General features: G+C 47.4%; 1 protein-coding gene across 1 annotated transcript in view; it reads right to left on the bottom strand.

Annotated features, from left to right (window-relative positions):
* LOC112227475 (MLLT10 histone lysine methyltransferase DOT1L cofactor) overlaps window positions 1-12712 on the bottom strand; it is a 76828-nt gene that overhangs the window by 29726 nt on the left and 34390 nt on the right. The window contains exons 7-8 of the mRNA XM_042308915.1: window positions 2287-2382; window positions 357-678 (exon numbers count right to left, since the gene is read on the bottom strand). Of these exons, the coding sequence (XP_042164849.1) occupies window positions 357-678; window positions 2287-2382 (418 nt within the window). The remainder of the gene's footprint in view (window positions 1-356; window positions 679-2286; window positions 2383-12712) is intronic.

The raw sequence follows: 12712 nt of genomic DNA, 5'->3' as shown, positions 1-12712 counted from the left end.
CAGTCTCTAGTTGGACTGGGAGACCCTTATCCCACTAGATGCAACTTACAACACGTCAGACCTCCAGAGTTGCCCCCTCAGGCTGAAATACACACACATGCTGCCATAAGGGGTCAGAGGTCAAGGGAGACTGATGGAGTCTGAGTGTCCCTCTCTAGTGTCTCTGTGTGTGTTGTTTGTGTGTGGCAGAGATTACAGGAGCTAGGATCTAGCCAGGGAGATGACGGTCATACACTACCGCTGGCACTCTGGACAACATCCAACAACTGTCATACACACACACACAGGCATTCACAAACGACACACGCACAAACACACAAACACACGTACAGACGTAAACAGTGTATCAAACTCACCTTGATGAAAGGTTCCAGTGGAGGAGGCGGCAGTGGAGGAGGTTGCCATAGTGACCACAGCAGAGGCGAGGGGCTTCCCAGGTGTGAGGGACTTGCGTCCCCGCTGAACACCAATCCCATGGCAAATGCTCTTTTTGCCCTGTTTGACCTCCGACCCTTGTTTGCTCTCTGACCCCATGGAGGGGGCGTCCTTAGCACTCCCGGAGTGCACAGGCACTTCCTGGAAGTTGGCGGTGGTGAAACGGGCGGCACTGTCATCCAATCGCTTCTGAGATGAGGTGGGCAAAGAGGAGACTCCTCCTCCACCACTGCTGCTGTAGCTCTGGGAGATGGTTGAGGAGAGGAGGGGAGAGAAGAGGATGATTGGAGAGGAGAGGGAGGAGAGGGAGGAGAGGGAGGGAAGGAGAAGAGAGGAGTCGAGAGGAAAGGAGAGGAGGAGTGGAGTGGAGTGGAGAGGAAAGGCGAGGAGGAGTGGAGAAGAAAGGAAAGGAGAGAGAGGAGTGGAGAAGAAAGGAAAGGAGAGAGGAGTGGAGAAGAAAGGAAAGGAGAGAAAGGAGTAGAGGAGAAGAAAGGAAAGGAGAGAGAGGAGTGGAGAAGAAAGGAAAGGAGAGAGAGTAGTGGAGAAGAAAGGAAAGGAGAGAGGAGTGGAGAAGAAAGGAAAGGAGAGAGAGGAGTGGAGAAGAAAGGAAAGGAGAGAGAGGAGTGGAGAAGAAAGGAAAGGAGAGAGAGTAGTGGAGAAGAAAGGAAAGGAGAGAGGAGTGGAGAAGAAAGGAACGGAGAGAGAGGAGTGGAGAAGAAAGGAAAGGAGAGAGAGTAGTGGAGAAGAAAGGAAAGGAGAGAGAGGAGTGGAGAAGAAAGGAAAGGAGAGAGAGTAGTGGAGAAGAAAGGAAAGGAGAGAGAGGAGTGGAGAAGAAAGGAAAGGAGAGAGAGGAGTGGAGAAGAAAGGAAAGGAAAGGAGAGAGCAGTGGAGAAGAAAGGAAAGGAGAGGAGGAGTGGAGAAGAAAGGAAAGAGTGGAGAAGAAAGGAAAGGAGAGGAGGAGTGGAGAAGAAAGGAAAGGAGAGAGAGGAGGGGAAAGGAAAGGAGAGAGAGGAGTGGAGAAGAAAGGAAAGGAGAGAGAGGAGGGAGAAGAAAGGAAAGGAGAGAAAGGAGTGGAGAAGAAAGGAAAGGAAAGGAGAGAGAGGAGTGGAGAAGAAAGGAAAGGAGAGAGAGCAGTGGAGAAGAAAGGAAAGGAGAGGAGGAGTGGAGAAGAAAGGAACGGAGAGAGAGGAGTGGAGAAGAAAGGAAAGAAAATGAGAGAGAGGAGTGGAGAAGAAAGGAAAGGAAAGGAGAGAGAGGAGGGGAGTGGAGAAGAAAGGAAAGGAGAGGAGGAGTGGAGAAGAAAGGAAAGGAAATGAGAAAGAGGAGTGGAGAAGAAAGGAAAGGAGAGAGAGGAATGGAGAAGAAAGGAAAGGAGGAGTGGAGAAGAAAGGAAAGGAGAGAGAGGAGTGGAGAAGAAAGGAAAGGAAAGGAGAGAGGAGGGAGTGGAGAAGAAAGGAAAGGAGAGGAGGAGTGGAGAAAGAAAGGAAAGGAAAGGAGAGAGAGGAGTGGAGAAGAAAGGAAAGGAGAAAGAGGAGTGGAGAAGAAAGGAAAGGAGAGGAGGAGTGGAGAAGAAAGGAAAGGAGAGGAGGAGTGGAGAAGAAAGGAAAGGAGAGAGAGGAGTGGAGAAGAAAGGAGAGGAGGAATGGAGAAGAAAGGAAAGGAAAGGAGAGAGAGGAGTGGAGAAGAAAGGAAAGGAGAGAGAGGAGAAGTGGAGCATGAGAGAGGTCAGTCCAGCCCTAATGCCTAACAGAGCTAGTCAATGTTCACCTCACATTAAACCCACAGAGTGAGATGGAGAGACAGAGAGAAATAGAGGGAGAGAAGCAGGGTGGAAAGGAGGAGTGGGCTCACCTTGTCTGAGGTGACCATGAGAGATGGAGCGAGGGTGGGGGAAAGCTCTAGAATCTTCTTGTGTTTAGGTTTGTGTCTCTCCCTCTCTTTGTGTTTCTGAGGAGAGAGAGAAGGGAGGGATAAGCGTTACAGAAGGGCAGGAAAGTAGAGGATGAGACAGATGAGTGTTTGGGTTGGGCATCTCTTATGGAAGAGAGAAAGAGAAAATGTATCTTTAATTCCCAGCCCCGGGCTGAGCTGAAAGGATGGATGAAAATAAATGAAAATAAAATAACCACAAAGTGCTTAAGACAGAAGAGAGTTTCAAATCTCTGCCATTTAGCAGACACATGGTTTTCTGTCTTCCCAGTGAGAGATTCTACCCAATCCATGGTACATACACACACACACACGCGGAGGTGCAACTTTCACCGGGGACGGGGGTCATGCCCCCCACCATTCTGAAATTGCATTTTTGTCCCTCCCCACCCACCCACCCACAGTTTTATCAAGGCAATGAGATACAAAACCCCGGCAACAGAGTGCTTTAGGACCATATGGACGCCTCCGTGTCGTCGGGTAGGCTGTTTGGAGTGTTCAGCTGGGACCACACGGACACCACAGAGCGGGCTGAGAGGAGGTGTGAAGGCAAGGCTTCTGGAAGGCTGGCTAATATTTAGTTGATTGATGTAGCTGGCAGGTTAACTGCCGTTTAACTTAGAAAAAAACGAGTGTTTATTAGCAGTGCTGAGTTAGTATTGTTAATGATATATAAGGTTCGCTAATGTTTCATCCCCTCTCCACTGAGGTGAATGAATAAACTACACTAGCAGCTACCAGGCCAGGTCAGCGCTAGCCTCTAGTTATCTGTCAGATAGATAGTAATAATAGCCACTTCATATCGCTAACAGCTGCTGTTTGTAAGGAAATGTTTTGTAGCCTTTGTCCCGTTTCAGAAGTAAATGATCTTGGCTAGCTTTCCGCAGTTGATTTACTGTTCGAGAGAGTTGGCAAAAAATTGGTTAACGTAATCTATTCTTGTTGCATCAATCTCACTAGTCCTGAATCAAAACGACGAAACCATCAGCCAACCGATTTAAGATTGATTTTCTGACGTTGCAATGTTAGTTTTATTAGTCAGTGTGGCAATTTAACGTTATTGTTCAGTCAGTTTCCCTAGCTAATTCCCTACTTTTCACACTGACCGTAATAAACATTCCGTATTTAACCCAACTCTTCTGAATCAGACCGGTGCAGGGGGCTGTCTTAGGTCGACATCCACGTCAACCCACTGTTCCCCGGGTGGTGTTAACTGCCTTGCTGAGGGGCAGAATGACACATTTTTACCTTGTCCCTCTGGGATTCGATCCAGCAATCTTTCAGTTACTGGCCCAAAGCTCCTACCTGCTATGCTACCTGCCGCCCCTCAACAGGGCGCTGCAGAGGGGTGGACACTTAGGGACAGGGCGGGGTGACCCAGCTATGTTGTGTGTAAGTAAAAGAGCTCTCTGGTACTATTAGTCCTATGAGAAAAATGATATGGAGGGTTTGCTGTTTGTGTGTTAATGTACAGTCAATGTCGGAAGTTTACACCGTAGCCAAATATTTAAACTCAGTTTTTCACAATTCCTGACATTTAATCACAGTAAAAAATCCCTGTCTTAGGTCAGTTAGGATAACCACTTTATTTTAAGAATGTGAAATGTCAGAATAATAGGAGAGAGAATGATTTAATTCAGCTTTTATTTCTTTCCTAGTGGGTCAGAAGTTTACATACACTCAATTAGTATTTGGTAGCATTGCCTTTGAATTGTTTAACTTGGGTCAAATGTTTCAGGTAGCCTTCCACAAGCTTCACACAATAAGTTGGGTGAATTTGGGCCCATTCCTCATGACAGAGCTGGTGTAACTGAGTCAGGTTTGTAGGCCTCCTTGCTCGCACACGCTTTTTCAGTCCTGCCCACAAATTTTCTATAGGGTTGAGGTCAGGGCTTTGTAATGGCCACTCCAATACCTTGACTTTGTTGTCCTTAAGCCATTTTGCCACAACTTTGGAAGTATGCTTGAGGTCATTGTCCATTTGGAAGACCCATTTGCGACCAAGCTTTAACTTCCTGACTGATGTCTTGAGATGTTGCTTCAATATATCCACATCATTTTTCTCCCTTATGATGCCATCTATTTTGTGAAGTGCACCAGTCCCTCCTGCAGCAAAGCAGCCCCACAACATGATGCTGCCACCCCCGTGCGTCACGGTTGGGATGGTGTTTTTCGGCTTGCAAGCCTCCCCTTTTTCTCCAAACATAACGATGGTCATTATTGCCAAACAGTTCTATTTTTGTTTCATCAGACCAGAGGACATTTCTCCAAAAAGTACGATCGATGTCCCCATGTGCAGTTGCAAACCATAGTCTGGCTTTTTTATGGCAGTTAATGAGCAGTGGCTTCTGCCTTGCTGAGCGGCCGTTCAGGTTATGTCGATATAGGACTTGTTTTACCTTGGATATAGATACTTTTGTACCTGTTTCCTCCAGCATCTTCACAAGGTCCTTTGCTGTTGTTCTGGGACTGATTTGCACTTTTCGCACCAAAGTACGTTCATCTCTTGGAGACAGAATGAGTCTCCTTCCTGAGTGGTATGACGGCTGTGTGTTCCCATGGTGTTTATACTTGGGTGCTATTGTTTGTACAGATGAACGTGGTACCTTCAGGCGTTTGGAAATTGCTCACAAGGATAAACCAGACTTGTGGAGGTCTACAATTTTTTTCTGAGGTCTTGGCTGATTTCTTTTGATTTTCCCATGATGTCAAGCAAAGAGGCACCGAGTTTGAAGGTAGGCCTTGAAATACATCCACAGGTCACCTCGAATTGACACAAATTATGTCAATTAGCCTATCAGAAGCTTCTTAAGCCATTGACATAATTTTCTGGAATTTTCCAAGCTGTTTAAAGGCACAGTCAACTTAGTGTATGTAAACTTCTGACCCACTGGAATTGTGATACAGTGAATTATAAGTGAAATAATCTGTCTGTAAACAATTGTTGGAAAAATTACTTGTGTCATGCACAAAGTAGATGTCCTAACTGACTAGCCAAAACTATAGTTTGTTAACAAGAAATTTGTGGAGTTGTTGAAAAACGAGTTTTAATGACTCCAACCTCTGTGTATGTAAACCTCCGAATTCAACTGTGTATTTGAGGTGTATGTGGGATTTTAAAGTTTTGTTTTTGTTTCCAAACCTTTCCTTTAAAAAAAATATCTAGATTTTTAAAAGGTGTGAACTGGGAAGGAAATAGTGTTGGGAGAGAGATTAGTTACTGACTAGACTGGTGGGGGTTGTGCATGTAGGCGGCTCGGGTTGGCTGGTCGTTGTGGCTGAAATGTGATATAGAGGACGTCTTAATAAAGACAATCAAAAGTCTTTGTATTTTTTCAAGAGTTGTTCATTTGTTAGGCTTTTGGTTAAAGGTGCAACAATATTTATTATTGAATGACCTTTCATCTAGTTCAGTCTTATTAATCACTTAAACATATTTAACAATGATCTCTTACCTAGCTTGATGACTGTGGGCATTTTTGCTTACTTTTTGTTCTAAATGGAGAAGACCAATTGGATTGTGTAAAAATCCAGGAAACGTGGCACCCCTGCACAGACCTACACACACCCTCACTCACCGCACACTCTCAGCGAACACCTTGATCACACACACACATCCGCAGTCATTTCCATGTGCACACACACACACACAACCTGCAGGTGTAAAAATATGTAGTGATTCTCTGAGACGGCATTGAGATTCAAACATGCTACCGGCACACAGAAGCACCATGACAACCATCGGCACTCCCCCAGCATCCCTCTATCGTTCGCTTTTCTCTTCCTCAATCCCTCTGTTCTACTCCTGTCTTTCTCGCCACCAACCCTCTTCCTCAATCCCTCTGTTCTACTCCTGTCTTTCTCTTCCCTGTATCTCCCAGTACTTCCTGTATCTCCCAGTACTTCCTGTATCTCCCAGTACTTCCTGTATCTCCCAGTACTTCCTGTATCTCCCAGTACTCCCTGTATCTCCCAGTGTGTGTCGAGGCAGGTAACACATTGTAGCTAACTACACGTGTAACAAGAACTATTTGGTGTACCAAGACGTTTTCTCCATGGCGCTCAGGGGCTGTGGTACATTGAAGTAATCCTTGCAACAATTATCACCTGGGTGATATTTTTCTAGGCGCACTGGAGCTCCTAAATTAAAACTCCAGGTCGCACAGTAAAATATTTTGGCAGATATGCAAGTAAAACGGTCCCACTGTAGAGCCCTGTGTGGATTTCCTTGTTCTTTCTCAATAACATTCCAGTGGTTGCAGTTGATGGACAGAGTTAGGCTGAGAGGGTTGAATGTCCATACACGTTCCCATATCCACATCACTTTACACACAGAGACTCCCCCCTCATCAAAGAGAAAATAATCCTCACCAACCCGGCAGGAATTCCCATGTGCAGTTTCCTGCAGGCTCTCTGACCAGCTGGTGTGTGTGTGTGTGTTTCCTGCAGGCTCTCTGACCAGCTGGTGTGTGTGTGTGTGTTTCCTGCAGGCTCTCTGACCAGCTGGTGTGTGTGTGTGTTTCCTGCAGGCTCTCTGACCAGCTGGTGTGTGTGTGTGTTTCCTGCAGGCTCTCTGACCAGCTGGTGTGTGTGTGTGTGTTGTTTCCTGCAGGCTCTCTGACCAGCTGGTGTGTCTGTGTTTCCCTGCAGGCTCTCTGACCAGCTGGTGTGTGTGTTTCCTGCAGGCTCTCTGACCAGCTGGTGTGTGTGTGTTTTTCCTGCAGGCTCTCTGACCAGCTGGTGTGTGTGTGTTTTTTTCCTGCAGGCTCTCTGACCAGCTGGTGTGTGTGTGTGTTTCCTGCAGGCTCTCTGACCAGCTGGTGTGTGTGTGTGTTCTGTGTGTGCTGTGTGTGTGTGTGTGTTTCCTGCAGGCTCTCCAGCTGGTGTGTCTGTGTTTCTGGTGTGTGTGTGTGTGTGTGTTTCCTGCAGGCTCTCTGACCAGCTGGTGTGTGTGTGTGTGTCCTGCAGGCTCTCTGACCAGCTGGTGTGTGTGTGTTTCCTGCAGGCTCTCTGACCAGCTGGTGTGTGTGTGTGTTTCCTGCAGGCTCTCTGACCAGCTGGTGTGTCTGTGTTTCCTGCAGGCTCTCTGACCAGCTGGTGTGTGTGTTTCCTGCAGGCTCTCTGACCAGCTGGTGTGTGTGTTTCCTGCAGGCTCTCTGACCAGCTGGTGTGTGTGTGTTTTTCCTGCAGGCTCTCTGACCAGCTGGTGTGTGTGTGTGGTGTGTGTGTGTGTTTCCTGCAGGCTCTCTGACCAGCTGGTGTGTCTGTGTTTCCTGCAGGCTCTCTGACCAGCTGGTGTGTGTGTGTGTTTCCTGCAGGCTCTCTGACCAGCTGGTGTGTGTGTGTTTTCCTGCAGGCTCTCTGACCAGCTGGTGTGTGTGTGTTTCCTGTTTCCTGCAGGCTCTCTGACCAGCTGGTGTGTGTGTGTGTTTCCTGCAGGCTCTCTGACCAGCTGGTGTGTGTGTGTGTTCCTGCAGGCTCTCTGACCAGCTGGTGTGTGTGTGTGTTTCCTGCAGGCTCTCTGCAGGCCCAGCTGGTGTGTGTGTGTTTTTCCTGCAGGCTCTCTGACCAGCTGGTGTGTGTGTGTGTTCCTGCAGGCTCTCTGACCAGCTGGTGTGTGTGTGTTTCCTGCAGTGCTGGTGTGTGTGTGTTTCCTGCAGGCTCTCTGACCAGCTGGTGTGTGTGTGTGTTTCCTGCAGGCTCTCTGACCAGCTGGTGTGTGTGTGTGTGTTTCCTGCAGGCTCTCTGACCAGCTGGTGTGTGTGTGTGTGTGTTTCTGCAGGCTCTCTGACCAGCTGGTGTGTGTGTGTGTGTGTGTTTCCTGCAGGCTCTCTGACCAGACTGGTGTGTGTGTGTGTTTCCTGCAGGCTCTATGACCAGACTGGTGTGTGTGTGGTGTGTGTGTTCCTGCAGGCTATATGAGAGGCTCTCTGACCATCTGGTGTGTGTGTGTGTTTCCTGCAGGCTATATGAGTGACTGGGCTCTGTGTGTGTGTGTGTGTGTTTCCTGCAGGCTATATGAGAGACTGGTGTGTGTGTGTGTTTCCTGCAGGCTATATGAGAGACCGGTGTGTGTGTGTGTTCCTGCAGGCTATATGAGAGACCGGTGTGTGTGTGTGTGTTTCCTGCAGGCTATATGAGAGACTGGTGTGTGTGTGTGTTTCCTGCAGGCTATATGAGAGACCGGTGTGTGTGTGTGTGTTTTCCTGCAGGCTATATGAGAGACCGGTGTGTGTGTGTGTGTTTCCTGCAGGCTATATGAGAGACCGGTGTGTGTGTGTGTTTTCCTGCAGGCTATATGAGAGACCGGTGTGTGTGTGTGTGTTTCCTGCAGGCTATATGAGAGACCGGTGTGTGTGTGTGTGCAGGCTATGTGTGTTTGTTTCTGCAGGCTATATGAGAGACCGGTGTGTGTGTGTGTTTCCTGCAGGCTATATGAGAGACCGGTGTGTGTGTGTGTTTCCTGCAGGCTATATGAGAGACCGGTGTGTGTGTGTGTGTTTCCTGCAGGCTATATGAGAGACCGGTGTGTGTGTGTTTTCCTGCAGGCTATATGAGAGACCGGTGTGTGTGTGTGTTTTTCCTGCAGGCTATATGAGAGACCGGTGTGTGTGTGTGTGTGTGTGTTTTTCCTGCAGGCTATATGAGAGACCGGTGTGTGTGTGTTTTTCCTGCAGGCTATATGAGAGAACGGTGTGTGTGTGTGTGTTTTCCTGCAGGCTATATGAGAGACCGGTGTGCGTGTGTGTGTGTGTTTTCCTGCAGGCTATATGAGAGACCGGTGTGTGTGTGTGTGTTTCCTGCAGGCTATATGAGAGACCGGTGTGTGTGTGTGTTTCCTGCAGGCTATATGAGAGACCGGTGTGTGTGTGTGTGTTTCCTGCAGGCTATATGAGAGACCGGTGTGTGTGTGTGTTTCCTGCAGGCTATATGAGAGAACGGTGTGTGTGTGTGTTTCCTGCAGGCTATATGAGAGACTGGTGTGTGTGTGTGTGTGTGTGTTCCTGCAGGCTATATGAGAGACCGGTGTGTGTGTGTTTCCTGCAGGCTATATGAGAGACCGGTGTGTGTGTGTGTGTGTTTTCCTGCAGGCTATATGAGAGACTGGTGTGTGTGTGTGTGTGTGTTTCCTGCAGGCTATATGAGAGACCGGTGTGTGTGTGTGTTTCCTGCAGGCTATATGAGAGACCGGTGTGTGTGTGTGTTTCCTGCAGGCTATATGAGAGACCGGTGTGTGTGTGTGTGTTTCCTGCAGGCTATATGAGAGACCGGTGTGTGTGTGTGTGTGTTTCCTGCAGGCTATATGAGAGACCGGTGTGCGTGTGTGTGTGTGTGTTCCTGCAGGCTATATGAGAGACCGGTGTGTGTGTGTGTTTCCTGCAGGCTATATGAGAGACCGGTGTGTGTGTGTGTGTGTTTCCTGCAGGCTATATGAGAGACCGGTGTGTGTGTGTGTTTCCTGCAGGCTATATGAGAGACCGGTGTGTGTGTGTTTCCTGCAGGCTATATGAGAGACCGGTGTGTGTGTGTGTGTGTGTTTCCTGCAGGCTATATGAGAGACCGGTGTGTGTGTGTGTGTGTTTCCTGCAGGCTATATGAGAGACCGGTGTGTGTGTGTGTGTTCCTGTGTGTGTGTGTTTCAGGCTATATGAGAGACCGGTGTGTGTGTGTGTTTCCTGCAGGCTATATGAGAGACCGGTGTGTGTGTGTTTCCTGCAGGCTATATGAGAGACCGGTGTGTGTGTGTGTGTGTGTGTGTGTTTCCTGCAGGCTATATGAGAGACCGGTGTGTGTGTGTGTTTCCTGCAGGCTATATGAGAGACCGGTGTGTGTGTGTGTGTTTCCTGCAGGCTATATGAGAGACCGGTGTGTGTGTGTGTGTTTCCTGCAGGCTATATGAGAGACCGGTGTGTGTGTGTGTTTCCTGCAGGCTATATGAGAGACCGGTGTGTGTGTTTCCTGCAGGCTATATGAGAGACCGGTGGAAGGAGAAGCTTTTAGTCCTCATTGTTATTTAGCTGGGGGGTTTGGAAATAGGTAGGCACACACATCTGGAATGTGGAGGGAGGGGGGTTAAGGATAGAGGGTTATGGGACCTCTTGCTAATGCAAATCAGGTTGTGTAACAAAAGCCAGGGCAAAGAAGGAAACACTGGGGGAACTAGACAACTGTGCCAACTCTGCTTTTTTCATGCATGTGCACACACACATTTCATCACTGTTTTACAAAAAAAGTGTCACCCCAAAAAAACCTGGTAATAGTCTCACTCATAGTCTAGTTGACTGACCATGCAGCCCAGGAGCATGCTACATGACTTCACTTACTACATGGTGTCATTGAGAATGTTAGCTAAAAACTCAAGCTCTCGAAAAATTCATGTTCAGAAAATCAATTACTTACTAATTTTTAAAATGAACTACGACTGAAATACAAAAAGCATGACTACTGGCATGTTATCCAATCAGAAGACCACAGGACTTTTATCCAATGGGGTGGAGCAACCAGGAGTTGACCAATCGGGTGAGGAAAAGAGATTGATGAGTGTGTGACTTCCTCTGATGTCATAATGAAAAAAAGGATGCATGGCCAAAGACTGTGGTCCTGTTCATACACCTGGACTCATCTGTGTAAGCAGGAAGCCGCCCCACTGTGTACAAGGCTGTAATATTACTGTGTCTACCTTTAACCGTGCACCTTCACTGATTTACATCTAGTAATAAAATAGGAATCTTATAGGGTCAGATAGGTGAAAGCTTGGGTTCCACTACATAGATTACACCTACCCTGTCATGTTAGATCAATGGTAACTCTAAGGGAGGAGGGAAGCATGTGTAAGGCGCTCTATCTCACACAGTGGTGGCGTAGTCGGTGGGGTAACGCTGACTGGTTTATAAAGTGTTGGTTAGAGATCAAGATCCTTGGTGCCTGACAACAATTCAAAGGACATGACCTCACTCATGCCAAGTAACTTATCTCAGGCATTTCTATCCTTAGCTGTCTCTAATTCTTTGCTGTGTGTTGTTCCCTCTGTCTACAGTGTCTGTGGGTGTGTATATATATATATATATATATATACATATATCTGTTCAGAGAGGGCGTATGGTTGCTGTGTCCGTCACAGTCACGTAGAGATATGTTGGGTGTTTCTTACCTTGTGGTCTCGTTGGTCAGAGGGTTTATCCCAGCACTGAGCCTTATTACCTCCCGCCGTGCTCGCCCTCCCGCCGTGCTCGCCCTCCCGCCGTGTTCGCCCTCCCGCCGTGCTCGCCCTCCCGCCGTGTTCGCCCTCCCGCCGTGCTCGCCCTCCCGCCGTGCTCGCCCACTTAAAGGTATAGAGGAACCACACGTTACTAATGTAGACCCGTGCTAAATATAGGCTTTACTTATGAATAAATTACCTAAAAAGGTAGAGGACCAGGTAACAAAACCATTCTTAGGGCCCCCCAAAAGGATAGGGAAGCACTGACTACATGATGGATGGATACAGAGACCCACGAGCCCCTCACCATGCATTCATATTTCTGTTGCACCCATCCTCATCAAGATCAGCCATTCCTGCTCTAGGGCCACGACAGTCGTGGCATTTTAAATGCCGGTTATTGACCGCGGTCACCGTAACAACCAGTAGAACATCAAATCAAATGTACTTGCGTTTTCTCCTCCTCTGCTCTGACTGTATTTTCTGCCATAGAAATGAAGTGAAGAAAACGGGCCCATTCAACTCAGTGATGGCAGTCATTGTTTCTTCATCTCAAACAGCAAGTAACAAGGTCTGTGTTTACAAACTTCTAGAAAGACAATTGTTCCTCAATGTTCCCCATTTGAAAAATCTTTCAAGCTCTCTCCCTTTCGATGTGTGTGTTTCACTCAGCGTGAAAGGGAGAAAAATGTCTCTGATCCGCAGGGAACGTCATAAAATAGGCCTACTGGATTACTTCTTATCCCTTGCGCAAATAGCCTAAAGCTGTGTCTGCCCGGAGCTCACTGGAGCTGGAAACTGAGGGTCCAGTATATGTTATACAATGTTGCAAGTTTGTTAGCACCAGCTTCAGAGTGGACAAGTTCCTTGCAGACGGGCCATGCTAGCCAATGTGATTTATTTTTATCAGGATATTTTCTACCCGCAGGCTGCAATGTTTTTATTTGTTGGGTATTTTTTTTACATAGTTGGCAATAGAAGTTACTTTTACATTTGTATCATTTTGATTTAGATAGAATTTTGTATTAATCAGATGACAATGATTTTGAGCTACGAAGGCTTTATTCTAAAATAAATTAAACTGTTCCACAAAAATGTGCATATGAAAATCATAACTGGCACGGCGGATCGGTGAAAATGGAAAGATAA

The sequence above is a fragment of the Oncorhynchus tshawytscha genome, linkage group LG29 (assembly GCF_018296145.1).
Source record: "Oncorhynchus tshawytscha isolate Ot180627B linkage group LG29, Otsh_v2.0, whole genome shotgun sequence".
Lineage (NCBI taxonomy): Eukaryota > Metazoa > Chordata > Actinopteri > Salmoniformes > Salmonidae > Oncorhynchus > Oncorhynchus tshawytscha.
This window is presented reverse-complemented; position numbering and strand designations above follow the sequence as displayed.